General features: G+C 53.3%; 12 protein-coding genes across 12 annotated transcripts; 5 read left to right on the top strand and 7 right to left on the bottom strand.

The window, feature by feature from the left end:
• Positions 1-387: 387 nt before the first annotated feature.
• Positions 388-2298, bottom strand: BDP81DRAFT_391898 (protein phosphatase 2C; the record flags this gene model as incomplete). The annotated part of the gene is made up of 3 exons (XM_060587613.1): positions 388-505; positions 570-1574; positions 1628-2298. The coding sequence occupies 3 exons, from the start codon at positions 2296-2298 to the stop codon at positions 388-390; spliced, it is 1794 nt and encodes a 597-aa protein (XP_060448451.1).
• Positions 2299-3500: 1202 nt separating this feature from the next.
• On the bottom strand, positions 3501-7560 carry BDP81DRAFT_184528 (polymerase). The gene is made up of 2 exons (XM_060582326.1): positions 7511-7560; positions 3501-7388 (listed from the first exon to the last, which is right to left on the bottom strand). The coding sequence occupies exon 2, from the start codon at positions 7283-7285 to the stop codon at positions 3677-3679; it is 3609 nt and encodes a 1202-aa protein (XP_060448452.1). The 5' UTR covers positions 7286-7388; positions 7511-7560; the 3' UTR covers positions 3501-3676.
• Positions 7561-8439: 879 nt separating this feature from the next.
• BDP81DRAFT_184545 (cysteine protease) lies at positions 8440-10942 on the bottom strand. Its single transcript, XM_060582327.1, has 2 exons — positions 10079-10942; positions 8440-10024 (listed from the first exon to the last, which is right to left on the bottom strand). Exons 1-2 carry the CDS (start codon positions 10644-10646, stop codon positions 8823-8825), a joined length of 1770 nt encoding a protein of 589 aa, XP_060448453.1. The 5' UTR covers positions 10647-10942; the 3' UTR covers positions 8440-8822.
• Positions 10943-11847: 905 nt separating this feature from the next.
• BDP81DRAFT_391901 (DASH complex subunit Dad3) lies at positions 11848-12246 on the top strand (the record flags this gene model as incomplete). Its single annotated transcript, XM_060587614.1, has 2 exons — positions 11848-11955; positions 12070-12246. The coding sequence occupies 2 exons, from the start codon at positions 11848-11850 to the stop codon at positions 12244-12246; spliced, it is 285 nt and encodes a 94-aa protein (XP_060448454.1).
• Positions 12247-12551: 305 nt separating this feature from the next.
• On the bottom strand, positions 12552-14091 carry BDP81DRAFT_391902 (uncharacterized protein; the record flags this gene model as incomplete). The annotated part of the gene is made up of 2 exons (XM_060587615.1): positions 12552-12772; positions 12843-14091. The coding sequence occupies 2 exons, from the start codon at positions 14089-14091 to the stop codon at positions 12552-12554; spliced, it is 1470 nt and encodes a 489-aa protein (XP_060448455.1).
• A 1341-nt stretch (positions 14092-15432) lies between these two features.
• Positions 15433-15648, top strand: BDP81DRAFT_391903 (uncharacterized protein; the record flags this gene model as incomplete). Its single annotated transcript, XM_060587616.1, has 2 exons — positions 15433-15555; positions 15601-15648. 2 exons carry the CDS (start codon positions 15433-15435, stop codon positions 15646-15648), a joined length of 171 nt encoding a protein of 56 aa, XP_060448456.1.
• A 275-nt stretch (positions 15649-15923) lies between these two features.
• BDP81DRAFT_184572 (uncharacterized protein) lies at positions 15924-17236 on the bottom strand. The gene is made up of 2 exons (XM_060582329.1): positions 17197-17236; positions 15924-17141 (listed from the first exon to the last, which is right to left on the bottom strand). Exon 2 carries the CDS (start codon positions 16956-16958, stop codon positions 16053-16055), a length of 906 nt encoding a protein of 301 aa, XP_060448457.1. The 5' UTR covers positions 16959-17141; positions 17197-17236; the 3' UTR covers positions 15924-16052.
• BDP81DRAFT_184571 (uncharacterized protein) lies at positions 17237-18206 on the bottom strand. The gene is made up of 2 exons (XM_060582328.1): positions 17807-18206; positions 17237-17754 (listed from the first exon to the last, which is right to left on the bottom strand). The coding sequence occupies exons 1-2, from the start codon at positions 18083-18085 to the stop codon at positions 17461-17463; spliced, it is 573 nt and encodes a 190-aa protein (XP_060448458.1). The 5' UTR covers positions 18086-18206; the 3' UTR covers positions 17237-17460.
• Positions 18207-19772: 1566 nt separating this feature from the next.
• BDP81DRAFT_512914 (C4-dicarboxylate transporter/malic acid transporter) lies at positions 19773-21594 on the top strand (the record flags this gene model as incomplete). The annotated part of the gene is made up of 7 exons (XM_060595808.1): positions 19773-20060; positions 20214-20247; positions 20297-20474; positions 20523-20672; positions 20727-20988; positions 21041-21083; positions 21132-21594. 7 exons carry the CDS (start codon positions 19773-19775, stop codon positions 21524-21526), a joined length of 1350 nt encoding a protein of 449 aa, XP_060448459.1. The 3' UTR covers positions 21527-21594.
• Positions 21595-21643: 49 nt separating this feature from the next.
• Positions 21644-23350, top strand: BDP81DRAFT_421957 (uncharacterized protein). Its single transcript, XM_060589948.1, has one exon. It carries the CDS (start codon positions 21893-21895, stop codon positions 23039-23041), a length of 1149 nt encoding a protein of 382 aa, XP_060448460.1. The 5' UTR covers positions 21644-21892; the 3' UTR covers positions 23042-23350.
• Positions 23351-23960: 610 nt separating this feature from the next.
• Positions 23961-25635, top strand: BDP81DRAFT_391906 (Sds3-like-domain-containing protein; the record flags this gene model as incomplete). The annotated part of the gene is made up of 2 exons (XM_060587617.1): positions 23961-24374; positions 24436-25635. The coding sequence occupies 2 exons, from the start codon at positions 23961-23963 to the stop codon at positions 25633-25635; spliced, it is 1614 nt and encodes a 537-aa protein (XP_060448461.1).
• Positions 25636-26033: 398 nt separating this feature from the next.
• On the bottom strand, positions 26034-26879 carry BDP81DRAFT_391907 (methyltransferase; the record flags this gene model as incomplete). Its single annotated transcript, XM_060587618.1, has 1 exon — positions 26034-26879. One exon carries the CDS (start codon positions 26877-26879, stop codon positions 26034-26036), a length of 846 nt encoding a protein of 281 aa, XP_060448462.1.
• Between the last annotated feature and the right edge of the window lie 964 nt (positions 26880-27843).

Here is a 27843-nt window from a genome sequence, read left to right on the forward strand (position 1 = left end):
ATTCACGGCTAGCTGTTGAACAATGAGCAAGTCAGGAGCCTATACCGATATTCCTCGAGCGAATCTCATTTAAAAACAGTAAACTTGACTCTATCGCTAAACAAACACTGGTTTCTCTGAACAGATAGATACCTCGTTCGGGTGGACATCGTGAACCGTCTTTCGCTTCCCAGAAACAACACACCTCTTTCTTGTGCCAGGGCGTGGATGGCAGCGCCTCATCACACCCACCCAACCTCGACAAAACTTTCTCCTTACGCAGCCAATGGAGTGTGAAGAAGCTAATTCATACAGACAAGATACAAACACGTGCGCTGATATTGTTTTCTCGGGACATGGCCGTTGCGGCAGCCAGTATGGCCGAGATACATTCAACAAAGACGCATTTTAAAGCTTCGCCTTGACGGCTTGCTGCTTTGACGGGGCCGTTGCCTCCTCGTTAAGGTTGACCGAGCCCGTCTTCTCACCGTTTCCGAAGAAAATGACTTGCACCGTCAAGTCGTCCCTATTTCAAACTGGTCAGTCTTCCTGAATCATGTGCACTACCTCGAACTTGCGACCTGACTCACCTGTAGCGTCTCGAGAAGGGGGAGGGCAGAGTCAGCAGAGCGGAGACCTGCTCTTCGTTCTTGCCACCAAGGGCATTACGGACCAGGTGCGTAGCCACGTTCTTATCCTTGACAACGAACCGTTCGGGGGCGTCGGGAGAAATTCCCCACTGCTGCAGGCGGATGGGCGTCTTCTGACCATCGACGCTCTTGTCGCTCGCCTGCTCGACAGGCAGGCTAGTCTTCTTGGATCCGAAGAGCTTAGACCAGGTGGAATCAAACGACGAGCCAGAGCCGCTGGTCTGGGTCTCGATCCACTTGCCGACAAGGCCAACGACCTCCTCGTTGGTAAGCATCTCCCACAAGCCATCGGTAGCCATTACGACAAAGTCACCATTCTCAGGCTCAATCTTTGTGGTCGTGACGACAGGCTCGGCAGTGACGTACGGGGGCGTCTTAAGAAGAGGGGAAGCGGAACGGGCAAAGAAGGATTCACGTAGTCTGTTGGTGATCTCACGGCTCCACTTGTAGCTAGCATCGCCGAATGCGCGGGTCGGCTCCAAACCGCCAAGAACTCGGCCGTTGTGAACGACTCGGTCCTCGCCAGGGTGGAGCTTGCGCAGACGGGCTGCCTCACCGGGGTTGCCTCCTGTTTGGTCGACCGAAAGAGCGGTAGCTGTCCACTTGCCGGACGAGGATCGACGTCCGAGAACCGCTCGGGAGTCGCCGGTGCAGGCAACTCGCAAAAGCTTGGATCTGCTGTCGTAGAAAGATAAGAGAGCGCAGGAGCCAGACAGAGCGGGTGCCAGAAGCTCTGCAGCCATGGTCTTAGAGCCGGCTTTGAGAACCCTCTCGACGCTCTGGTTGACAATCTCGTCATCCAGACGAGTGAAACCGAGCTTGATGGCGGTATCAATAGCATCAGCCGCAGGAGACAGGTCAGCGGATGACTGGTAAGTTTGGTTGAGCTCATTGGCAACTGAGGCAATCAAAGTCTGGCGCAGCTTTGCCGAGGTCGTCCAGCCACTGTTCAGTAGTTAGCACTCATCAAAGGAAATACCGCCATAGCTGTAACATACGCATGGCCGTCGAAGACGCCCCAGAACATCCAGTCATTGCTCTTGCCGGCAGCGCCTGCGGCCTGGTTTGGCACCTCAACAATCTTCTCGGCATGATCGTCTTCAATCGGATCATTGCTGGGAAGCTGGACCAAGTCGTAACGTAGTACGCCCTGTCCCCTGTTGACGAGGAAGGACTGCTCCGTCTTGCGCAGCTTCTCGGTAGCTTGTTCGGGGGTCAACATCTCGATAACCTTACGGCCGTCGTCGCTAGTTGTCTTCGATATAGGTCCCTCTCCCACAAATGTACCGGTGTGCAGCTGATCAGCACCTACGACGAGAACAGAACGGGTCGGGGCAGCATCGCCGCCGGCGTTGGATGCGCTGGTGAAGCTCCTCGTCAAGCTCGATGCCTTATCGAGACCGGTTCCGTTGTAGGAGTACCAGGCACCGTAGCCGACGAGGGTGGACACAAGAGCGACGGAGAAGCGACGGATGTACATGGAGGACTTTAGCGGCTGGACGGCATGCTCGGGGTGGTGTTGATAGGAGGAGGAGGATCGCAGGCCGTGGCGGGTAGCGTAGGACGAGGAGAGGTTATGGTCCAAAAGACCCCGTCGGCTGTTGCGTGCGAAACTACGAGCCGTACATCGGTAAGTTGTCCGTAAGGCCCTTACTGCTGCGCGATGCATTTGGGGCAGCGAGATGAGAATGAATGGCGGTTGGACTGGAAAGCGATCCGAGTCCAATGAGGAGTGTAGAGAGAGCGTCGTGGGAGGGTTTGAGGAGGGAAAGCTACCGATGGGTTGCCAAGACGTCGTGTTGTGCCTCAGGCCGCAGACGGGCGTAGTTGAGTGAGAGTCTGGGGAAGCTGCAGGTGCAGAGCAGCCGAGTGCAGCGCTGTGGACCTTGGTGTCCCGTCGCGTGTTGGTAGTGGAGGTATGGATACCACCTGTCCTTGGTCCGCAAATAGTGGTGGTGGTTGCTAACTATAGCAACGTCAGAGGAACAAGTCAGTCGAGACGAAGACAGGCAGACAGGTGTATTGGCGCCTATCACGGGATCAAAGACGTGAGATGTGTCGTCGGATGTTTCAGGGATTCGTTTGCCAATTGTCTGCGGACGTACAACCTCCTTAGCGTTGCTTGTGACGGACAAAGTAAACCAAGGGCGTATGGATGGATGGATACTCGACTGTCTTGGGTTGAGGTACTCGGTAGGTATGGTGGGAGCTTCCCCAACTCGGCCCATTCTTATCTTATCGGTGAGGTGGGCCCCGCTCTAGCTACTAGGTTGGATGCTTATTGTCCGCGACGAGGTAGAATGCTGGTTACCACAAGAACAGTTCCCTTTCCATGACCTATGCCATTATTCAAACTATCTTCTTACAAAATCGTGTTCTCTAAGGGAAAGATAGAAATGAGCTCAGGTATTGAGTGCTACACGATCGTGTTACCCATTTGCCCCAGTACCCCATATCTCAAGGTAGGTAGGACGGCACGACAGGTTTGGGTTCCTAGCAAGCTCGGGGTCGCTCCAGTCTGCCCCACCATACTCAATTGCTTCTTCAGTCTAAATACGGAGTATTCGGGATAGCTCTCATCTTTTCGCATTTTACTTTGCCACAGATTAGCAGCTATTGATATTTAAATCACGGTCTCACAAAACAGGGTTCGGTATACTAGGTGGCACCCAGCTTGCCACATGACTCTACGTTGAGTCTACTCCTGGACTTGCGCACTCGGTATGTGGTCAATGTTAGACGAAGTTGTAGCCAAAGACAACCACATTTCATGCCGGGCGACAAGTAAAAAGACATGCCAAGTGCACAATGGTAACAAAAAAAAACGCGTTCACTGGGACAATCAATCTCTTGGAGTCTTTGAGTGAAAGAGGTTATTCAACTACACCGCTATGGACCGTGATGTTATTCCCGTCCCCCATGACTCCTCTGCCTGGTTCCTTTTAATGCCCATAACCTCTCCAAATGAACGCCGTATCATGAGCAAGCACGTTCGTCTTGCTGAAGTGAAAACTATCCTACACATCGGCCTTCCTGTTCCTGTCCTTTCAGACCGCATTGGCCGTCGAATGCAGATCGGGAGGCACCTGCCAACCATGGGCATAGGCAGAACGCTTGTATGCCTCAATGGCCTCCGCAACACCATAGTCACCTCCTCCTCCTCCAGTAAGTTGGCCTGCCCCCTGGCGCTCAAGTCTTGCCGGGAAGGGCTCGAGATTGCATATAGCCATGCTAACCTGGAGCAGAACGCCTTCCATACTGCTGGCAACACTCCAACCGCTGTTGGTCAGAAGCTGCATGCACATGGCACCGCCAGCCGTGACGTGACCGCCGCCTCTTTGCGAGAATGGCAAGAATCGAGGGCGAATGACGCGGACGAACGGAGGTGAGTGAGGGAACTGGCGACCAAATCGAATCTCGAGAACGATGCTGCTGACGCCTGCGCGCTCCATGTCTTGCGCAAGAGGCAAGGACTTTTCAAAGCTGTGCAGCTCAACAATCCACTGGAACATGTTCGTAATGTTGTCGAAGTCGATGTACCAGCCAAGCTGATGAAGAGGTGTTGTAGCCTGCACCTTCTGCAACTTGCTGAGCTCTTTGCCGAGGACCTTTCGTCCTGTGTCCGAAGCCCAGCTCGGGGCTGGGAGCTGAGGCAGTGTGTTCATGTCAAGTGTACCCGGCGTGAAGGGGGTCTTGTTTGGATCATTCTCTGGCTCATCGGTGTCCTCGCCATCGTCCTCTTTGCCCTTTGTAAGGTTGATGATCTTGTCAAAGTCATCTGGCTGGTCTTCACCCGAATCATCTACAAGGACAATCGGCTGAGACCGCGAGGACCCTGGAACAGTGGATTTCTGGCGCCACTTTGGCAGTGCTGCAGCTGGGATCTCCAACCGAATGTTGCCAAGCCCCACAGGCCGCCACATGGGATCTTGTGGGATGTATTCCGGCTCGGTCTCGGGTTTGTCTTCCTTCTTGACTGATTGGTTCCGTTGGATGATAAGATAGCGACATTGGATCCAATCGACTTCATCGACCACATAGTACGGGTTGATCGATTTGAACCTTTCCGGACGGTTGATGATTTCGCAGAGACTCATAGCGGCGTATAGCTTGAGTTCCGAACCCGCCCATGACGTCTGGTTGGCCTGTCTCGAGCAGTAGCTCAAGCTTGTTGGAAAGTCGCGGGCGAAGTACACTCCATGACCATAAGCGCGTCCATGAAGCATCTCTTTGAAGTTCAAACCTGTTCTGATGATGCTATGCCAATTTCCGAGAGGGCTACCGTGCCACGCAAACATCGTCGGGTATTTTCGACTCGCCTCCTTTTCAAGCTCCTGTTTGAAGCGATTCTCTTTCTCGGGTGATCCTTGGGCAAAGCGGAACTGCATCCAATCGTCACCCAGTCCGACGAAGCGTTCCTTCTGCCGTTCCTCGGTCGCTTTGATTCCGCCAATGTCGAGGTCCACCGGCTGGTCGATCTGTACAATGAGCGAGCGGTTGGAAGCCACAATCCATCGGAGTAAAGCCAGAGACGACTTAGACATCATTTCGTATTTAGCCAGAGACCAACCTCGGTGGCCAAGAAGAAATTCCCGCAGATATCTTATGGGGGGGATTGTCTGCACGAGAATCAACAATGCCTCCCTCTGATACGTTTCGTCCAGATCGTCGAGATCATGATCGTAGAGATACAGCTCAGCATCGCCCACCTCATCATCGATGATGTATTCGGAGTTGAACTGTGACTCAAAGGTCTGTTGAATGCCTACGTTTTGCGTTGGTTTGTCGGTTGAGATGAGACGATCAAACTTGAACGATTTGCCACAGTCGTTGCCGTCATCGTCACAGATGGTGTTGGCCGACTTAATGCGGCAATGGTGCATGTTTGTATCTTTCCCATCGCGGCCCCGAACATGTTTGACCAATATGACCATATCTCCCGGTCGCACTCCCTCCAGTCTCTGCGAGGAGCGCACGTTGAAGTTTCCGGCAGAAATTTGGGCCCAGACTAGGATTGCGGAGCCAACCATCTGGGACTGGATCGGGGGCTGGATCGGGGTCTGCGCAATCGCTGCTTGGAGTGCGTTCATCGTTGACATGGGATTTCCTGGTGCGTAACGTCCTGGCGTGATCACTTGGCTCGGGACGGGAACTTTGATAGACAGGCCCCGCGGCCATTCTCGAATCCGGCCGCTTGTCAAAGCAGCAGCGCAGAAGCTGACCAATAGATCAACGACATAGGGACGGTTGATGATGTCGTGCTCGATACTGGGACCCATACCTAAGGCCATGTACTGGAAGAGACAGAGAGGATCGTTACAGACATACGGCTTGAGAGCAGTAAATCCAGGCTCAGTCTTGCGGTGGCAAACTAGGCAGTACTGCGTGCTTTTGACAAAGTAACGCAGAGCGAACTGCATTGCAATGAGAGGCATGCTGAGTTCTTCGCGCGGCGATGGTCCGAAATCTTGGGGGTTTTGTCGTACGAAGTCCTTATTGAGTGACTTGCGAGCTGCCGTCGAGACTTGGGCTTCGTTGTCAGTCAGGCTGTCGGAAGCGGGGCCTGGATTCTGACCGGAACTGTTTTGTGTAGAGTTGACGACGCGGTAGTGCCCTTCTTTGGCCATCTCCTCCATCATCTCCTTTGCGCGATCCCAAGAGACACCGAAATCCAATCGAGTCTTCAGCAGCTTGGTAAACTCCTTGCTCAGGAAGATGTCCAGCGATTCAGAGATGGGCATTGAGCAAAACGGCGCATCGAGAGAGTTCTTGCTCGGCAGACCGTTTTCCTCTGAGCGCTTCTTGGCAGTGTCGAGATTCTTTTGGAATGGAATGAGAGCCGAGCTAAGAGTAGGCTTGAAGGAGGCGCACTTTCCCAATCGGAACTGCATAGATTCTGAGTGACCTGGCGGAAGCCTCAGGAAGGTTTCCATGCAAGGATAGCCTACATCGTACTTGTATAGTAACACGATGTAGTCTGAAGCGCTGATCTCCCAGGCCTCTAGCGTGTCCTCGCTAATTCCCAGATGTTCGACAAGGAGGGAAAGAGCGAAGATGCAGCTTTTCTCGTGCGTGGCAGCGTCGCTCAGTAGGGAGATCTTGAAGCCGGCGTCTTTGGCTTTCTGAAGATCGTCGATCAGGCGGCTAGGATATTTGGCTGAATGGCTGGGAGTGTTGGATGCTTGCAGAGCAGGAGCACCTCCGAAATCAAGACCAAAGTCAGTGCCGTCATATTCGTAATCCTCATCCTCGTCTTCATCCTCGTCGTAATGTTCGTCGTCTTCAATATCCGTCATTTCGATGTCTGTGTCTTCGTCGTCGTTCGCCGAGTCAAGACTTGCGCTCAGCTTCTTTGAGATCATCACCAGTGTGTTGAGTATGGTTTTGCCCTGAGTCAAGTTGGGAATGTCATCAAGGACCTTGGAAATCCCACTCGGGACAGATTCCTCCTTGGTGTATGCCACAAAGCCAAAGCCATGTGGGTAATCGTCCACGTTCAGGGCAGTGAGGCAGATGTTGAGGGGAGATGGCAGAGCATCATGGGAAAGAACGAAGGTGAGTTCACCATCGTCATCTCCCTTCCGAAGACCCGAGATATGCTTAACTTGCTCTTGGGAGGCCTGAGCCAAATCGCCATTGAACTTGTGGCGCGTCATGTTTAAGCGCGGCGATGAAGCAACATGAGTAAGCAAAAGTGATGTTTGGAAGTCGAGATATGCCGCTTGAATAAAATAAAGTGCCCAGCAGCGACGGCTTTCTCTGAGAAGAATGTCAGCTAAGTAATGGGCATACGTCGTAGAGTATAACCAGTGGTATGGAAGTCAGTGAAGTGCAGTCCTTCACATAATGTGATGGAAGTGTCAAATAAAAAAAAAACTTACGGCGAATCGCTTGGTCCAGACAGACCTGGGCAGGATGAGAGGTGGTGAGAAGGAAGGTTGACAGGAGGAAAAGGTAGAACATGGATGTGAGGTAGGTGAAGAGACCCGTGGACGGGAAAATGGTGGGGAGAAAACAAGGTAAGGTCGGCAGGCAGGTGTAAATGGGAAGGAAGACGGCGGGTGGTGACTGACCTCTCGCTCACTTAGTGCCTGCCAAGTAAGTAAAAATATGGGTTACCGCTCATACACCCTTGGGTTTTGTTCATATTACTAGAACGATCGTTAGTATTCCGATTATTCTTATTCTTCATGTATTCCTTTGATAATACATTCAAAGAAGTTTAAGAGGGGACAGCAATAAAGGTAGATGTAATGGGAATAGTGTCACTTTTGTAGTGACTGGCGGTATACTATTTTGTTACCTACCTCCCTATTTACCTGCCTCAGGTGAGAGAGATGACGAAGCAAATCAATGAAATGGCAGCTGCGCAAGTCTGAAGCTGATGCCTTTAGGGAGGAGCAGAGGGTGATGAATCGTGGAGATCGGAATAGAGGTACGGTAGGTACCTGGTACAATCCGATACCACTTATGAAAGGAAGGCAAATGGAGCATAGTAATAATGGAACGGGCGTTGTAGTAAACGGACTGTTGGCTGAGGCATCCGTCAGCCTGGGATTGAACGAGCCTACGATTCACCCGCAGTGACATCCATGAGTGGCATAGAGAAGTGGACCAAGGCAATCACGGTGCGGCCCCCATTCTTGGTCTTTCTAAGGTACCTGGGCCGCAAATCGTCAAATGTGGCGGCCTAAAGTCGGACATAAAGCGCCGTTGTGTCCCAATTTGTTGGTTGAGACCGTTGGGGTCCACGAGGAGTGCCTTGCAGGCTGTCGCCTGCTGCCTGCCCCCTGCTGCCAACCAACAGTCTGCAAGGCCGTACCAACCGCCGTATTCCTGTTCCAGAAAGCTGATTGGACATTTTCAGCTCTCCCTGATTTTCTGCTGTATGTTCCAGGCTTCCCAGGGTCGAGAAGTTGAGAGCTCTCCATGGGCATCTGATAAAGACTTGATACTTCCGGAGCAACAAAGGCTTTCTTATCGGACGGACGTTGCATCCGGACACGGCCCCACGCCGACCCACGCCGGCCTCGCCTGGCGGGATTCGGGACATCTTGAGCAGGGGAAAAAAGTATGAGAAGATCAGAACGCGTCATATTAAACGCAACTATGGCCCGTCGTACGACCAAACAAAGTCACATTTTTTTCTTGACCAGATCAGATTATCATTATCGTAAACTACACCACTCATTATCAAATCGTCTTCATCTGGAGCCTCTCCGACCCGTACGGGCTAATCTGTACCGGCTTGCCGCCCGTCCAGCTATAATACCCGACAACCTTCTTCACGGCTCCGCCCCAGCCGAGCTGTCTCCTCCGCCACGCCTTGGGGTTCGACCCGTCTCTGCCCTGTTGCACGACCATGGTAGGGTTCACCGCCGAGTCGGCCATGACCTCGACGTCCCCTCCGCCGGGCTCCGCCATGTCCATGTACATCTCCGTCGCCGGCCGGCGCCATCTCGACTGCGGAGGCATCGACATGAGAGATATCCCATTGCCGGCGGTGGCAGTATGCGTTTTGCTGGATGGGAATAAAGACTCGACTGTCCCCGCTGCGGCTACTTCGAAATACACTTCGAGGCAGCGAAGCTGATCTAGGTAGATGATGAGGAGGCAGAGGATGGCGGCGCCGATGGAGGAGACCCAGAAGACCCAGAACCGCGGCGCGTTGGGGGAGTACTCCTCGTTCATGGAGAGAATGGCGGAGACTACTGTGAATGGGAGGAGGATGCCTCCGAGGTATGTTACGCGGTCGAGGGCGCGCTGGTTCGCTTCTTTACCACCGTCTGCCGCCATGGTATCCGGGTACGGCTGGTTGTTGGTGCCTTGCATCGGCATATTGACATCCCGTGTCTGCAGCGCTGCCGTCGTGGGTTGTGTTCGGGGCCAGGAGGTCTGCGGCCTCGGCGTCGAACCGAGCTTTGAAATGGCCACGCGGCGCTGGAGACGCTCATGGAGCGACCGCCAGTCCGGATGTCGCATGCTGCCGCCGCCACCACCCAGGAGCGGCTGGCGCGCCTGGTCCTGCGCAAGATCGAGGTTCTGCTCGAGAGATTCCGTCGCCTGCCAGTAGAGTCCCCCGTCCTGTAGAGACCCGGGCTGTGCGCACGATGGGAGGGTCTCGAAGAAGTCGAGCCACTTGTCGTGGACGGCTTCGCAGAGAATTTCGGGAAGGGTTTGCCTCGTGACGTTGGAGTGACGAAAGGTGCGGAGGAGGCTGTCTTCGAGGCCTGGGAGCTCGTCGCCTTCGGCTATGAGGACGTTCCAGACTGAGGTGCCGTCCATTTGGGACTCGTCTATTTTGTTTTGCCATGAGCGGGTGACGGAGAGTGGTCTCCGCGCCTTTTGGACTTGTGATGATGGGTCGTTCCATATGGGTCGGTCTAGAAAGAGGACTGGAAGCGCAAGTCAGTATATGAGATATACCATGAGGACCGTTGAGAACATACCATCAGCTTTGCTGCTCATCCACAAGGAAGCATGACAGAACATGACTGCCTGCCCATCCCTCGACATCATATGAAATGGTGCCTCATCCATCACATCCACCAAGTCAGATTGCCTCGCCGACGGCTTATACCCAGGATCCGGGCCATAGTTCCCCCTCGTAGTCTTGACCAGCTCCGGATACGCAAACGAAATAAAAGTCGAACCCTCATCGCTCCCAGACGGCCGATGCCGCCGCCTGCCCGCATGCGCTTCGAGGAACCCAGAGTTTACGCCCAGGGAATCCCTCAACACCTGGACCAGATCCAGCGGCAGGCCCTGGACGATGGTGAGCCGCCTCCGGCCCACGGCTTCCCGCAAGAGGTCTTCGGCGTGGTTGAGGAGGCGCTGCTTGCACTTGTCGGTCTCCCAGTCGAGGACGTAGGCGGAGGAGCTCGACTCGGGGAACTTGCTCATCAAGGAAGACCGCCGGACGAGGAGGGCGGGCGTATTGGAGCGTTTTGTGTGTAGTTCGGCCGAGTCGCTGGCCGTGAGAGGCGGCGACTGCTCGAATGTCTTTGATCCAGCCATGGCTCCCTATTCAGTTTTGGGGTTGATGTAAGCCACTTTTTTTTTTACCGTTTCGCGTCGTCGGCTGGGTACTGTGCTGTATAAAACCTCCCCTTTTTCGACGAGAACCCTCTCGAACGACGCCGGAAAAGAAAGATCTACCCTCGAGTTATAACAAGTGAGATTGAACCATGGCCGCAAACCTCTCCTAGATTTGGTCTGTCAAGTGACCTGAGCTAGAGCATCTGGATTTAGAGCTTTCCTAACCCACCCCCTAAGCTTCTCTCACCTGTGCTCTAGTCCCATCTTAGTCCGACTTTGGGCCCAAAAGTGAGATGTGGTTTGGTGGTGTCGGCCGGCCATGGCAGCTCCGTGGCTGACTGTCGCGAAATGACGGGGTTGATTTTCGCGTGGTCTAGTTTAGTCCTGAAACCATCCGGGGGATATGTCGATGAGTAGGCTTGCCACGTCAAGCCATCCCTTTTACTTGGAGAATACGAACAATCGGGGGTTTGGAACGCGCTCATGATCAAGTTCGGCACACGGCACGCTTGGCAGAATTGACTCCTACGATAAATGCAAATCGGAATTCCAAAAGGGAACGCAAACTGGCCTTGATTGCATGTACGGCGGATTGGGCGGATGTGGTGAACTACCCTCCTTGAATCGTCTCTCACTTCCAGTTCATAGGGAACCTCTTGATGAAAGGTAGTAGACGGATCGGATGCTACAGCTCAGTGCCTACCATACAGTACCCAGCTTTCCCCCTGCTGAAGAGACATCAGAAGGATAATGCTTAGACGTTATGTAAGCCGCTCTAACAATAACCTCCTTTACGGCTCCAAAATGTCTTGAAAGATGGAGGTGTGGACGGACCTTGTAGAAAGATGACGGGAAGTCCGCGCGCAACCTTGGTGTAGGTGGGTGATGGCGCACGAGCCGCTTACAAGTTCCTCTCCATTAGGTAAGGTCCTCACCGAAGATGCACTTCATCTCACCGACATGGGACTGGGGCTACTTTTTTTCGGGGTAGGTTCCTGGGCACCTGGGCAAGGTAGATTGGCGGGGTTCAAGCCACAACGCGTCCCACCGCGACTCACCGAAACAACTTCCCACCGATAATCGACAAGAACGAAGAGTCTCTTCACAAAGTTAGCGGCGCCAGACTTACCCCGGCCCATTCTACGAAACAGAACAAGGAAAAAGAGACAGCTGCCACACAATGGAGCAGGGGCGAGACTCCACGCTGCTGCATTCGCAGCCGGAGTTGTCGCTGTTGGAGGCCGAGGTGCTGGAAGAGTACGAAAAGTTGGCGGATAACATGAAGAAGGTTCGTCTCGTCGCATAGCTCCCCCCTTACACCTGGACCCGGACCTTCTTCCTCTACCCCACTACCCTATCCTAAGACCTGCAAAGCTAATTCGTCCTTTTTTGGGAATCGCAGCTTGCTTCAACACTGGAAGAGCTGAGCGGCTCGCCGAGCACCGAGATCCTCGACGGCCTACGGGAACTGGAGCGCAAGACGAGCTTGGTGTTTACGCTCCTTAAGGCGAGCGTGTACAGCATAGTGCTGCAGCAGGAAATCGATTGGGGTGACCAGGCTGGGAGCCAGGAGGAGTAGAGGGAATGCGGAAACGGGAATCACGAAGGGTGCTACATCCAGATCGAGAGGGGGCATTTTGATATTCGTGGCGTTCTTGTCTGGATTGTAATGCGAGAGGAAGTGTGTACAGATGCATGACGAGACTACGATCAGAACAGATACCCCCCCCCCCCAAAAAAAAACACATGACGCCAACCACGTTACGACATTGAGATTTGCATTCACTATTCGCGGGGGTAAGCGAACCATTTGGAGGGGGTTCTCTAGAGATTTGCGCTTTTTTGTTTGAACATATACAGTGGTATACAGAAGTGGTATACAGATTAATATACAGATCCGCCGTAGTAGACCTTTCTCACATCGACCATCTTCTTTCCGCGACCAATGGCGATCTCCTCCGGATCGGGTTGGTTCATGAGGGCCTTGTAGACGGCGTTGACGGTGTTGTAGGGGTTCTTGGAGCGGGGAATCTTGGCTGCCAGATCGTGGATACCGGCGAGACGGGCCATTTCGAATATCCTGTGAGAGACGCGAAGTCCGAAACCTGAGTATGTATTAGTATAATTGTGTCAAAGAGATAATAGGTGTCGGGAACTAGCAGGGGTAGAACATACCTGGAGGACGGGCAAAGAGCTGCACAACAGTTCCCGAAATCTTGGTCTCAACGTTGCCGTAAATGGTGCGGTTCTCATATCTGCGGATAGGCTTCATGTTGCGAATGGCCAGAAGTGTGGCCGTCGCCGTCGCGATACCGGGGTCCGTCGACTTGGCCTCTCCCAATCCCAGTCTGCCGTCTCCGTTACCGGCTACGACGATGACGGAAGCACTACGGATCTTACCCAGACGAGTCTGGTTGGAAACGGATCGAACGACGACTCTCTTGGTCAGAATGGAGAGAATGTCGCTAATCTTCATGCCGGTAGCCTGCTTGAGCTTAATGAAGCGACCCGTGGGGTCGAGGCCGTCGTCCTCGACGTCTTCCGGGGGCTGGTAGAGTCCCTTGACACCCTCGACCTTGCCAAGCTCAGGAGCAAGCGCCGAGGTGCTTTTGCCGTCGGCTTCCTTCCACAAGGCTACGCGGGAGCGGAAAGGGTTCTCCTCGGTGCTGAGGGAAGCCTCCATCTCGTTGAAGAACTCCTTGTCAAGCTCCTTCAGCCAGTCGTCGGTTGCGATGGAAACCGCCCCGGTCTTTTTCTCTTTCTTCTTCCCAAGCACATCGGCGTCGTTGTCGACCAAGAACTTGCGACGCAACTCGGGGTTGATCTCAAGCTCGTGCAGCTCCTCCTCGGTGAAGTCGAGCTTCGCCGAGTTTGTCTGCGAGATCTTGCGCAGCGCCCTGGCAAAAGCCTTGCCCATGGTATCCTGCATCTGGCCGCCGACTCTGTCGGCCATCTTCTCAATGTAGTCGTCGATCCACGCTCTCCTCGGGAGCCACTTGTGCTCCACGGGCTTTGCAGGCGGTTGGGGTTTCATATCGATGATGGGCTGGACCGTCGAAAAGTCTTCGATGTAGGGCTGCGTGTAGGGATCCGTCCGTAACCGACCCTGGATCACCAAGTCTTTCGGGTCAATGGCCTCCTCGGCGGCCTGGAGAGCCTCCCATTGCTCGGGAGTGTACTTCTCCTTCAGAAACTCCTTTTGCTGTTCCGTGTACTCGGGGAAATTTTGTTTCGCATACTTTTCGATGGCATCGGGGGTCGTCAGACCCATCTTCTCGGCGGTGATGTTGTTGAATCGTGATCGCCTCCGACCTGACCGGCTAACGGAGCTGTGGAATAGACGGTAGGGAAGGGCGGCCGGTGCGCTCGAGGCGGAGGAGACGCATCTCGACAAGACACTCCGCGCCGGGCGTACCGAGTTCATCGCAGCAGAGAGGGGCGACGTCTCTGCGCCAATTCGTTGCCGGCAGCAAAGGGGTAGTATAATGAGGTCGTCGAGGAGTGGATGCAAGTCGCGTGATGGGCTCTTTGGTCTTGAGCTCAGGGTCGCGCCAGCTGGTCGACAATTTTTTTTGGAAAGCTCAATTGGATCGGCTTGCAGTCAATTGCCTGGGACGGATCCAGGCCACATCATTGGCCAACAAGCCCGGTCTCCTCCCGCCCTTGGCCCGTGCGACTACGGGCATGACGGAGCGGAGATGTTCCTCTAGTCACATGACTAGATCGAGGTCAACGATGTGTGGTTGGTGTCACACCGAAAGCTCTCACCTCACCGAAACTTGGCTAAAGTCTAGGGGCTACCTAGCTTACTTAATCCCAGAATGCATGCTTCTATGTATTAGGCTTATGACAGTGAGAGCCTATCTCGAGGTACGGATGACTTGGACGAGAGGAGGCTCGTGTCATTGTATTCAGTATCATTTGAAGATATCAAGAAGCCAAACCCTACCCGGTTCCGACCAGAAAGAACGCAATGGCCTTCTTTGATGTCGTTGCCAGGCTCAACAAGAACATGGCCAATCCAATGTCTACTTGCAACAGAACGTCTTTCCTGTGAAGAAGCCCAGGACCCCTTTTTAGTGCCGAAGTAACTGCTGCAGCTCGTCCCTGCGCAGCCAATCACCTGCAGCAGACATCAGTCGACTTTCTGCCGCAGGCCTGAAACGCGCATCGATGCCGCCCCTCCCCTGGCAGCGCCCTCCCTCACACAATTCAACCACCACGATGCGGCCATGTCGCGTCCTGGTCTCACACCCCCAAGGCGGTCTAGCCTGCGAAAAGGGCACCATACCATGGTGGCATGGCCACCGTGGGGCCACCTCCTCGCCCTTGAAGCGCTCCCAAATGTGACGTCTCCCGTTTCGAGAAGCCGAGCGGATCATTTTTCCTTACATCTTGGCCCCTACTAACCCTCCTATCCTTTCCTCTCTTCTCTGGTCTGCTTTCGCATCTCGTGTTTCCTGCTGTCGAACAAAACAACCTTCTAATCCGGTCCCCCAACAATACGTACATTTTTTTGTTCCCTTGTGACTGGCGCACTTGAGACTCAGACCTTCATTTTTTTACTTTCCTGTACACACCTTTAATTCCGACCACCACAGTCCATACCGCCCGTCGCAGGTGTCCGAGCATACCTCACATCTCTTCAACCCGCTGCCGAAGTTCATCGACCGGTAAAGCGTAAGCCAGTCCACGATTCTGGGAACCATCGCGCCGACTCCGTACCCGAATAACGATCAACACCGAGGAATTCAAGACCGCAATCATGGGTCAATTCGACTGGTTCCGATCCATTGGCGCGACCCCCGAGGCCGTCGCAGTTCTGAACGACCAGCCCATTCTCTTCACTATCCTTCTGATTGTCCTCGTCGCCGTCACCCTCCAGGGAGTACTTCTTTGGTACATCCACTTTGCGACATTGAAGCCCGAACAGAAGAAGAAGAAGGAGCCGAAGAAGGGAGGCAAGGGAGGAAAGAAATAAGAGGGATTGCGGCCTGGAGGGTACGCACTTTTTTCGGAAGATTCGTTGCGAAGACAGGACCTGGGACCTGTGTGAAGTGGTGGATTACCAACGCCGTTACGTCGCTGTAGGAGACAAAATGCATGCCCGGGCGCCAGGAGAGACATCGCCGAGTCGGACTCTTCTCAGCTGCAATTATGGGGCGAGAGGTTGGATAATGAATTGTGTTAGGGCTCGAGAACTGAGTCGGTTTTATGGCCGCGCCTGAGCGGCAGATACCACAGTTTGTGATGCTCGAATGTCACAGGCTGCGTTCGACATCCATTTCTTGCAATATATCACTTGAAACTCCGTTTCTATGACCTCGGTGTAGACATTGGCGATATATCAGCCTACAGGCTACCAGTAAGTTTCCAAAGGTTGATTTACTCGATTTGGTTGTCTTCGTCAAGGTCAATTTCGCTTCCGGAGAAGACCTCATTTGGCCACACGTGATCCTGGGGTATGGTTTCCCAACGGCCGAACTCAGGTTCTCCGTATATCTCATCACCATCCGGTTGGCGGTCATTGCTGGTTGTTTGGAACGATAGCTCCGAGAGCGGCCCCTTGTCCTCGTCACTTCGCCAATCGCTGTAGGATACAAGGGATGTCGACCTTAGCCTTGGGGGGTCATCGGCATCAAACCCCGCTCCGAAATCGTTCTCGTCCTCCATATTAAGACCGGAATTTGACCAGTCGCTGTGACTTCCAGGAGTGCGCCTGACTAGTTCTCGCGTTGAATGAAGAGGTGGCAGTGACGCGTCTGCCAAGTCGAAAGCCCAACCCGGCCTATGCGCCTCTATGTCTGCCTCGTTATTTGGGTCAGAAGGCCCTCCGAAACATGAGAGTGGTAGCGGTGAGCATAGCGAGCCAAAAGCTTCTAGATTGACGTTGTAGTTCGAAATGTCTTCTGGGTAGCCGCCCTCGTCGTCGCATTCCTCTTGCTCGTCTTCAAGCTCGCTCCGGTCCGCAAGGAACTTCATAGTCAGGGGTGAAGAAGACAAAAACGAATTCTCGTCAACTGTCCTTGAAGGAGCTATGTTCTGGCCAAAATCTGTATCGACATCTGACAAAGTCTCCAGGATGTTGCGATGTTGGTATGCTTGAAGCTCATCGTTGGTCGCAAGGTCAAGTTCATCACGGAGTGAGGCTTCGTCCTCTGATCTAGCTCCATAAGAAGCCATGGAATCAAAGCTCAGGTCTCTCGAGGTCTCATCTGGATGTGTCGCTAATTCTCGGGGTTGTTGCTGTGCGAATTTGGCCTCTTCAAAGGGGGGTATTTGGCCACGCATGAGCCTCCAAATCCGGTGCCTATAGCCATCGACCGCGCCATTCTGAGCTAACTCGTGGAGTTCGTATAAAGGGATCCTCTCCGAGACAGAATCATGGTCTCGTGGTCGATGAGACTCAATGTGATCAAGGTCTTGGAACACAGAGGACAATGCTGGTAGAAGGCGAGACCGAGAAGTCAAGGACTGTGTTTGATTAATTTTTGCATCGGTAGAAGAAGTGGTCAAGAAGGCAACTCACCGAAAGATAGCCTATATTGAAAACCTCGGGTGCGAGGCAGATAAGTGTTGGTGTTCCCGTTGTTGTTAACAATCTGATACTGTCAACGGCCTTGTGCCCGACGACTAATGTTTCAAGGCCGGCTTCCACAAGTCGGCCTGTGGAATAAGCGACCTCTCCATCCTGAACGGTCTGCTTGTTGGACGCAGTGGCAGCATCGCAATGTATAAGACAGACGCCTGAGTCTTGGCTGTCAAAAGGGTCGTCGATGTCGTCTTGTGGACCCTATCCCGCAGACGAGACATCTAAGCCCAAGTCACTTTCTGGGCCAGAGAGACCATGGCTACCAGTCATTGACAACCTCCTTTGAGAGTTCACTATCACAGAGCCTTCGGAGGTGGATGGTTTCCGACGAAAGGAGAACGAACAGGTTAGATTTTGCATAGTGATGACCGTAGTGTCAGAAGGTAGCGTTGGGTATAACACAGATCCGGCATGCTCAATTTTGAAGGATAAATGCCCATGGCTGAACGGACTCTCCACATCGTACACTATTTCGATTCCTAGTTGGGCCCAAATCTGTAACTCGTTAGCAAGTGCCGGATGTGATGTCGTCGATGATGATGCTTGCCGGGCAGCTGATTATGTTCGCGGCAATAGTGTCTATAAAAACCGTTTGGTCTTCTGCATTGTCTTCCTCTTGGGCAACCGAGACCAGAAATCGACAAGTCTGGGCTTTGAGGACAAATAACTCTCCTGCTTGAATGCCATTGAGCAGCTCATCGGCAGTCGAGAATAACACTTGGTCTCTTGATGAGCGGAAGGAAATAGTGCTCGCGATGTCAAGGAAGGAACTAGTCGTAGGGTCAAATAGAACAACTGGGTCAAGCGACAATGCGACTGTGTTCATGATTTGCGGTGAAATTGGACCTCATCGTCAGAGAGGAGCCCTGTGTTTCGACAATTTAAAAAAAGATGGATTCTGTCGAGGAACGAGTGTCGTTGAAGTCCAAGGTGCTACTAAGGTACCTTGAAGCATTTCCTGAAGAAGGAAAGGTTGTTCATCCCGCCTGGGAAGGCACGAGGTACACGCCGGCGAATCTCTTAGGGGTGATACCTCTGAGGAAGACCGGCAGGTGCCATCACTTTTCACATGGCAACAACGACACGTCCTGAGTGGGGGCAGTCAGATCCACAGTCCTGGCGTCATCATTGCTGCACTGCGGGTACGATGTACATGTATGAATTCATAGCAGTGAAGCCAGCCGGAGATGTCACCGTTCTCGAAACGTAAGTTGAAATCTGGATATCTCACATGGGTGAGGTCGAAATCTTGGGCTAGATGCTTGGCCGGAAATACCGGCCCGAACGGTTGTTGAAGGACACAACTTTAGGAGAGCTCGAGATGCGAACCGTTGGGTTGCCGCTACCTTATGCTGGTCCCCCACATGCCTAGCGTTGTCCGGCTGGTAACATGCAGCCTATCAGCGATGCCGACGATAAGCTACCGACCCACGCGGGTGGTTGAAAGAGCGCTGCGCTGGAAACAGATGCGGATTATTACCTAGCCATCAGCATGGAACTCGAGACTTGCTGTCCAGGTCTTATCAAGATGGCCAATCGCTGGCGGCGGCTACTCTCTAGACCGGCGGTTGGTTTGTTGTACACTGTACTACTTTTAAGCGAGCTGAACAAGAAAATAAAATGAAAAAATTTAGCAACTGGTTTACAACTCTGCATCTCCGCTACATTTGTGATAAGGCAGTGACAGCCTCCAGGTGTTGGTTGACCCCACATGATGTGCTGAGACCCTAGTCGTGCTGTGTCATCCGCGGCAGGGTCATATCCGGTTCTCTGGGCAAGTTCTAGCACGCCGTTGCTACCACCAACTCTCTGTATGACGCAGGCACCACTTTACACTTCACAACCTCTCACTAGGATTTGCCTTACTCAACCAAGCCGGGCCATTTTCCGTAACACCAAGAAAAGTCACTGACAACATTGACTGTGAAACCTCATTGCGTATACCGAATTCCCAGCCAGCTTCCATCCTATCGTGATTCCAACTGTTGAGCGCGTCATTGTCGGTGTACATCTTCCACGCGACTGCCGCCACAAACACCATAACAACTCCGTCCATTCACGACGGACAAGCCCAGGAAAAAAAACTAACGACACCACCTCAGATTGCCTTGGCCGCAGCCCACAGGACGACTCGTTGCTCACCCTGGCGCAAGGAAAGAGCTAGGATCTGCGTTTGTGGCCCTGCACCACGACACAACCAGGACGGCATCTGACTATATCCACCCACACGTCTCGTCCACGCCCGGGGCTAATTCTCCCCTCACGCCTCTCCAACCACACACCTTTACTCAACCCGCACTGCGCGGAACTGCGTTCTTGGACGCCCGCCCGCCTTTGAGCATGCCTCTTTTCGATCTCGGCTCTCTGTTCCTCGACCACGTTGTTTTCATCACGAACCTCGTCTACATGAACATCGCCCTCTCCAATGCTGAGCCCAGCCTACTCTTCCCTCTTTACGTTGTGTCGAAGCTACTGGCTCGAGGACCTGAAGATTGGGATTCTCCCACCGCAAAATGGCCCCCACCCATGAAATGGTAGCCAACTGCGGCTACCAGACCCCGGATGAGCACAGCAACCGCCCCTCGTACTTTGCTACTCCGAACGAATCTCCTTTGGCATCATTGCCCTTACCTAGGTCTCCTTTGAGACGCCCCCCCTTTGTTCCTCATTCCTCCTATGGACCGGCCTTAGAAACGGAGGATGGCATGGCGATGCCACGGGCCGAGCGACAGCCAGAGTCGAATGAGTCTAGTCCAAACAACGCAAAAGCTACGTTAGAGAAGCATTCTAGCTTGGGCAAAGTAGGAATTCGAGATCGGATCGCCTGTCATACCTGGACTTGGTTCACCATGGTAATACACCCGCTCATCCAAACAATATTGGTGCTAACGATTGATAGACAATGGTAGGTAATATGTAACAAACCATAATCAAAAGATACTGACTCGCAGTAGGCTACCGGAGGAATGGCGAATGTGATACACTCTCGTCAGTAACATGAATCCTACCTTTCGGCGCATATGCTGACTTGGGACAGTTCCCTACCAAGCTACCTGGCTCAATGGCATAGCCGTAGCTTTCTTCCTTCTCAACGTCATCTTCTTCATCATGAACTGTGCCCTTGCCAGTATTCGATTCAAATCTAGACCAGGGGCTCTCACCCATTCATTTACAGACCAGACGGAATCGCTCTTCATTCCTTCAGCTGTTGTTTCGTAAGCTCCCTGACCGGTCCTACTTGGGCATCAACTGAACAACTATAGCTTCGCCATCATATCGATCAACATATGCCAGTTCGGTGTGCCGCATGTAGGGCCTTGGCTCCTTAGAATCATGCAGATTCTGTTCTGGTTCTACATAGCTTTGAGTGTGGTTGCGAGTGCCACTATTTACCTGATTCTTTGGTCGACATTGTGAGCTTCTTCTCAGCCTAGGAGAGTAGTTTCGGTCTGGTTAACGCTTATTAGGATCTTTCCCATTCATACCATGACTCCCACCTGGGTCTTTCCGGCCTATCCTCTGCTTCTCACGGCACCTTTCGCAAGCAACCTTATCCAAGCCGCTGTGCAAACAAATCAGCAGGTCGTTACTCTCAACAGGACTGCCATTGCACTCTGTGCAGTCGCTACGCAAGGTGCGGGCTGCTTGATTGCCTTCATGATCTCTGCTGCGTTTATCTATCGGTTGATGACGCAGAAATTACCGCGGGATTTCCAACGCCCTGGTGTGGTGCGTTATCCTTGATGATACAACTTTGAAAGATTGATGCTGACCAAATCAGTTCATCTCTATCGGACCATTTGCTTTCACGGTTGGAGGATTAGGTAGCGTCTCCCCTCCGATACAGTTGAAGGCCCGACTAATTGTTACAGTTCAACTCGGTAATTCCGCAGACAAAATTCTGCCCAGCAATTTCCTGGGCACCGACCTGGCCGTGCCCATCATCAAAGTCATGTCTGTCTTGATTGGGCTATGGCTTTGGGGTTTGAGCATGTGGTTCTTCATCGTTTCTGTAGGATCGCTTTGGAAGTATGTGCGGCCAGAGAGCAAGATGCCTTTCCAAATGACATGGTGGTCATTTGTCTTCCCGAATACTGCACTTGTCACAGCCACGACCGCGCTTGGCAAAGCCTTGCAGAATAACGGATTGCAGATATTCGGATGCGTCTTCGCCGCGTGTCTGATAGTCATCTGGTTTATTGTATTTGTAACGATGATTCGATGTTTGTACAAGCGGGAGCTCTTATGGCCAAAAGATACCCAATAGTGAACAATTTTAGAGGTTTACTTCTGCAACGGAGCTTCTTAAGAAGTACGAGAAACCTTGATCAAACCATGAACTCTCGCGATATCATCCGTTTCAATTGTTGATGCATCGTAACACGTGAAATTCTGTCGTAAATCGGAGTCAGACATTACCGTGGGCTGAAGTTGAAGGTACCGCCAATTCTCTGTCAAGGGAGAGCGGCAGCGGTTGAAAGTGGGGCTGGCCGCGCCCAACCTCTCACCACTAAACTCAGTGCATGGATTCATCCATTTAGATGAGACCTGTCCTTAGCGAGTCGAAATCGCGAAGCAATACCCCCCAATATCTCATCTCTTTGACTCCCGGCATCAAGCTTCCACTGATAATATGTCATGGGATTCTCAATCGGCGTTACATCGCCGACAGAGCAGCAATGCCGGCGCCCCCAAAACGCTCCCTATCCACACTCGCGAACAGTCGGAAGCAACAATCCAGCCCAAATCAAGCCATGTGGCAGACGACTTTCTACAGAGCTTTTTGGACCCTGCGTTTGACCCAGCAGCGTACCTGAATGCTACTTTACCACCGCTTCAACATGGTAGCCACCACTCATCACGAAGCAACGGCAACGGCCAGGCCGTCCCGCTGGCCGAGCTGTCCAATGAGGCGCAAGCGCTGCTGTCCCAGCTCAACATCCACACGACGAGGCTTTCCGGCACGTTGACCCAGTTGACGGACGACATCCTCCGAAGCGGCAGCCGACTCGCCTATGAAGTCGAGCTTCTCCGAGGTGAGACTCTGAGTCTTGCTGAGACGATGAATGAGACGCTGCAGGAGGACATCAAGAAGTTCGCGCCGAGCGGTGTGGACCAGGAGGCGAAGGAGGCGTCACCCAACGCTGCGGATGGGCAAGAAAGGAGAGAATCCGTGGGCGCCAGCAAGACCGGCGACGACGAGGCCACGGGCACGGAGGGCAAAGCGGAAACTTCAGAACCGCCGTACATCAACCAACTGCGGACGTTGACGGTGGTCCGCTCCCGCCTCGACACCGTCATCAAGACCTTTGGCGACGCCATGGAATTCGTCTTCCCGCCGTCGGAGCTATCGGTCAGCTCGTCCTTCCTCTCCGTCTCGGCGCCCGATCCCGGCGCGGAGCAGCACAGCACGGAGGAGAAGGGCCAGCAGGTGCTGCAGGGTCTGCGGGACGAGATCTCGCAGCTGCTGACCAAGTCGGAGGATCCCGTCAAGGGCATCGAGAAAGCGGCGCAGCGGATCGAGGAGCTCAAGGAGCTCAACAAGGTGTGGAAGGGCACGGCGGAGGAGAAGGGCAGGACAAAGTTCATTGAGAGCCTGGCTAAGATGGTGGAGGACCGGCATCGGGATCTCATGAGGGAGGATGACCAGGCGAGCAGGAGAGATGGGAATGAAGGGCGGGCGAGGAAGGGGAGTGTTCATGCTGATGCCGCGGAGACCAAGACGTATCTTGGAGGATACGGCTTGATGAGCCAGCTTCAGAAGCTCAGGAATGGTTTATAAATATTATGATCGATCAGACTGAGCATATTCGAGGAGCTTTACATGCAAGCGGTGATGGTGCACTGGAGTCTGAGCTTCTGGGTGGCAGTGAGTGTGAGTCTTCATAAGATAGAGCGCCAAGTATCCGTACGGATACACATAACCTCAATAGCATGAAGATAGAGGAAGACAAGATTACCAGTGAGAGGTAGAAACCTGTTGTTATTTAATATCTCACGTTATCTCGCAATTGTTGACTGCAAGTGTATTCCTTGGTATTGCCGTCACTATCGCTCATGAGAGTGTTCGTCTCATAAGCCTTCCAGTTGAGGTTGTACCTTGCTGGAGACCGCAACCTGAAAGTCTAGGGGGGTTCGGCCTAAAATCGGCATGCGCTGAGTTGCAGGCCACCTCTGCTGTTTTTTTCATCCCTTCCGCACAGCGCACACTAACTGCCCTGGGCCCTGCGGAAGTCATCGGGTGACCCCCGTCCAATAAGAAAAATTCACCCCTCCAGCGGTCAGGTACAGAACTTGGAGGCGCATGCGGTCACTTAGCGGAAAGGCTGACAAGGCAAGCACACACTGCACAGGACCATCTCGTTCCGCAGCGCCCTCTCACCTTTATCCGATTCTACGATCTCCCACACAAACACCCAAGCAAGAGCTACCGCTACGAATGGGCGGCTGAACGGTATCCTCCCTATTCGAGAGTCGTGAATGAGAGGTATATTCTCTATCGAATCAACTCCCGAAGCTTTTCCCTTCAAACTCCCCTTCTAGCGAACTTGGTTTTGCTTGAGCTCCGGTTTGCAACGGTTACCCTCTATACACCCAGACCGGATCATTCTCCTCAACTTCAACAACGCTCCTCACCTCGACCAAAGGAATTGATTACACCGTCAAACGACCTATACACGAAAATATCCGTCCACTATACAATGGCAGCCAACGAAGCAGCCATCCCCAATTTGGGGGGTGCTTCCGCTCAACCAAAGGCCGGCCGAGCCTCTCCGGCGCCCCAATCGAAGCGCGACCGCAAGCGCCAGGCACTTGTCGACAAGATCGCCAACCTGCAAGAGAAATTCAGTCGGGATCGTGACCTTGGTTACCGCGATCAGCTTCAAAAGGTCCAGGTCGACACCAACCTCGTCCAGCGCATCGACCCCTACGCCGACGATGTCCTGAATGTCATTGCCAGCCTGCGACAGGAACATGAGGAGACCCAGGGACAGGAGGCGCTGTCCGACAGCAACCGCACCCTGCTGCAGATGGCCGGCCCCAATTTCGAGGACTTTGTCCAGGGAATTGAGGATCTTGTCGAGTACAGGGACTTTCATTTGCTTCAACACATGGTAAGTCGGTGTTGAGTTTTCCTTGTCGTCATGTTTGCGAAGCTAACAAACCCAACAACAGCACGAGCATGAGCGTCGCCTTCACCAGTACAAAAACGAATACCTCTACAAGGTCGAGACTGCCAAGCGCGAGCACCAGGCCCTTTCTTCAACACTTCGCGATAGGCTCGTTAATACCCTGCTGTCGAGAAAGTACCGCTTGAATAAGGAGAAGGAAGCCTTGGAGATTTCAGATTCTTCGGCGTTGCTGCTCCACCCCAACCAGTTCAGCATCACCAATCCGGCGAGCCCCGGTGGCACACACGGAAAGCGCGCGACGAGGTTACGCAAGGACGCTGAAGAGCTTGCCAGCTATGCGGACAGCAAGAAGCGCAAGAGGCACCCTGGCGAAGATGACGGCTCCCCCGTTCCGTCCCGACGAGCGCTCGACCCCAACAACACAACGCCTCTGTGGCAGAACGAGAAGCTTCGAGTCGCCGCGAAACAAAATGGCCCAGCCTACAGCATCGATAAGCTCTTCACCGAGAAGGAGCTCAGCATGGCATACAACGCTGCAGCTGTTGCTTCCCACAAGCACATCCTCAGACACAAGCCCTACGCGAACGGGGGCTCATCTCCAGGCAGCGACTCCGGCAACGGTGACGAAAATGGCGAACATGATAGCGAAGTACTCTCTGCCCCAACAATGGAGCGCACCAGCTCCCACGCCACTAGAAGCACGAGGGCCGGCATCAACCAGAACCTGATCGACGCCGTCGAGGGAGCCAATGGCTTGGAATTGCCCAAGTACCTCGAGATCATGCAGCCACATGAGCCTGCCAAACTGCCGTCGGTTTCTGTGACCAACTACTTCAAGCCGGTCAGAGGCAATACTGACGGCAACCTGCCGCAACCGCTGTCACACGAGGAGATCAACTCCGATATAATGGTCATGGACATGTTCAAGAAGTACGACTACAACCACAAGCCTGGCGACTCAATCGACCATCCCAATGGCAGCAGAAGGATCTTGGAGGCTTCTATCACGCCTTACACCATGACCCCATACACGGGTTTCAAGCCAGGCCCCCGACCGGATCCGACAAAACTTCGTGAGGATTTGATGCCGATCGAGAGCAGCATTAGAGATGAGGCTCCTCCGTCGTCCCTCACGGCCATTGCCGCAGTCCCTATGAGCCGTACCAGCAGCGCAACCGGCGGCGCAGCGATGAGTCGACAAGGAAGTGCCCGCGGCAAGGGTCGTAAGAACCAGAACCAGTGATGACGTACGAGCAGTTGAATGGTGTTTCGGCGTTTGGGAATCAAAATGGTTGTGATCCAGGCAAGGATCTTTGGCAGGAGTGTATTCGAACGACTTTTGGGGGCACCAATCAACCCCGTTGACTGCGGTCAAACTCCACAGCATCGAGCAAGCTTATATCTCTTTTCTTTTTTTCCTTTTCATGATTGAGGGGTGCATCTAGTGGACAATACATCGAATCCACAGCAAAGGTTGGCATGTCTGATATGACAGAGGGGTGGTGCTACAACGGATAGACAATAGTCTAGTCCGGATTTAGAGGGGTGACATGGCATTGATACCCCGATGCTCATAGTTCAAAATATTCATATTATCATTGACTCATAAGTATACCTCATATCAGCTCCAGATGCGTGTATCTAAGGACCAAACACCAACGCCCGTACTTCGATGCTCTCGCGGCCCACAGCATCGGCCCTCGTCCTCGGGTCTTCGAACGCAGTGTGGGCTACGCGACCCCCCTCAACACCAGTGCCGTCCCGGAGACCCTCGCTGTCGAAGCACTCGAGCAACAGCCGCTCGTCTCCCGTCATGCCGCTCAGGTAATACCACTTTTGCCCCGGGTTGAACTTGATACCTGCCGTCTCACCAGTGTAGCCCATGGTATACCGGTGCTCGATGGGCACGATATCCTCGTCTGCCAGCGTTGACGACGAAGCGAAGCCTAGCGGGAACGACTCGACGGGCGTCTTGTTGAGCGGGCGCCAGACGTTGATGATGCGGTACCGGCCCGCGAGGAGTTTATCGGCTTCTTCCTGGGGCAGGTGCTTCTTCACGCGCTGAATTACCGAGGCCGGGGTTTGGTCGATGTGGACGCGGGTGACTGGGTTCCGGAGGGCTTTTGGGTCTGCGCGGCGGATGGTGTGGTCGAAGAATAAAACGCGGTTGCTTCCCGTGACGTGTTCTAGTAGCAGCTTCTCGAGTTCCGGGTAGTACTTTTCCTTGACGGATTCGTCGTCTGTGAAGTTTTCTTCGGCGGAGGGCGGGAGGTTGCGGATTACGGCGAAGGCGTCGCGGTCTAGGGTGAAGTCTGATTCACGGCCGCGGATGTCGTTGAGGAGGGTCTCTGTTGGGGCATCGCCGTAGTTCCTGGTGGGAGGGCCATCTGGGTTGATGAGGTTGTAGGGGGAGGAGGAGTCGGGGGGTGCGGCGAAGAAGTTTAGGGTTGCGCGGACTTGGCCGCGGGGGACTCTGTCGATGGCCATTGGAAGGTGACCTGAGGTTTTGGGCTGCGGTGATTGTAGTAAGATGTGTTGGTATCTAGAGGTTTATGCTGAGGGTGTAAATGAGTTTGTTCGCTTTGGATTTCACTTCGACAATGGTGATGAGATGGTGTTAGTGAGATCAGTGATATCTTCAAAATTCCTCTTCCTCTCATATGTGAGCCTCTCTTCTTGTTATATACTGCAACACTTGGATGCTGTATTTCAAAGCATGATGATAAATGAAGCCATCCAGACCGTTGAAAATGGGCCTACGCTTGTGAGAGAGCAATCACGTCATTTGGAGTCGATTGGTCTGAAGAGCCTCGGTGCGGAGGTGATTGACTCAGTAGGATTAGTCAGGTTGGAGACCATGCGTGGCATTTTGGAGGTTTTGGTTTTTTGGGTCTTGGTTTCCGGTTTCCGGGGTTTGTAGAGGATGACAAGGAGCATGGGGGCATTAGTCAAGGGCGTACCATGGTAGGTCAAAAAAGGGCTTGGAATTACGCCGCATTTGATTGAATGTGATCGACGGGCCAATGTGGGATACCGTGGACAAAGGCATTGAAGGGTGTGAAGGATATATTTCTTTTGCGAATATGATAGGTAGTCTGCCTGAGCAGCCACACGTCTTTCTTGTCTCTGGCCATTGATCACGAGAGCATATCCATAAGGTACACCACAACATCGAGAAGACCGAAGCTGGAATATACAATTTGGCTAGGTCACCGTACCTGCAGCCGGCGGAAAGTGTAAAGGCATTTCCTGCAGTTTGGGGGTTTGGGGGCCAGTTAGTAAGCGAGAGGCGATCTGGGGAAGCCGGTCGATGATGACATTTCACAGTGCCCGACGCGCCGTGTTTGAGACAACTTTGACACGGCCGCAATTGCGACGCGTCCCCCCTAACCACACACACTTGCCACAGTTACCACCACCAGTGGCCAAGCTCCATCTTCAGCTCGATCCC

The sequence above is a fragment of the Colletotrichum phormii genome, assembly GCF_030913505.1.
Source record: "Colletotrichum phormii strain CBS 102054 chromosome Unknown BDP81scaffold_5, whole genome shotgun sequence".
Lineage (NCBI taxonomy): Eukaryota > Fungi > Ascomycota > Sordariomycetes > Glomerellales > Glomerellaceae > Colletotrichum > Colletotrichum phormii.

Excerpts from the sequence above, each read along its gene's own strand:
- BDP81DRAFT_184528 (XM_060582326.1), bottom strand. The coding sequence starts at position 7,285 with ATGACGCGCCACAAGTTCAATGGCGATTTGGCTCAGGCCTCCCAAGAG.
- BDP81DRAFT_184545 (XM_060582327.1), bottom strand. The coding sequence starts at position 10,646 with ATGGCTGGATCAAAGACATTCGAGCAGTCGCCGCCTCTCACGGCCAGC. Across the intron at positions 10,025-10,078 it reads GATGAGCAGCAAAGCTGATG|TCCTCTTTCTAGACCGACCC; the intron begins GTATGTTCTCAA and ends TTGCGCTTCCAG.
- BDP81DRAFT_184572 (XM_060582329.1), bottom strand. The coding sequence starts at position 16,958 with ATGCGTGGCCAAATACCCCCCTTTGAAGAGGCCAAATTCGCACAGCAA.
- BDP81DRAFT_184571 (XM_060582328.1), bottom strand. The coding sequence starts at position 18,085 with ATGAACACAGTCGCATTGTCGCTTGACCCAGTTGTTCTATTTGACCCT. Across the intron at positions 17,755-17,806 it reads CGAACATAATCAGCTGCCCG|ATTTGGGCCCAACTAGGAAT; the intron begins GCAAGCATCATC and ends AACGAGTTACAG.
- BDP81DRAFT_421957 (XM_060589948.1), top strand. The coding sequence starts at position 21,893 with ATGTCATGGGATTCTCAATCGGCGTTACATCGCCGACAGAGCAGCAAT.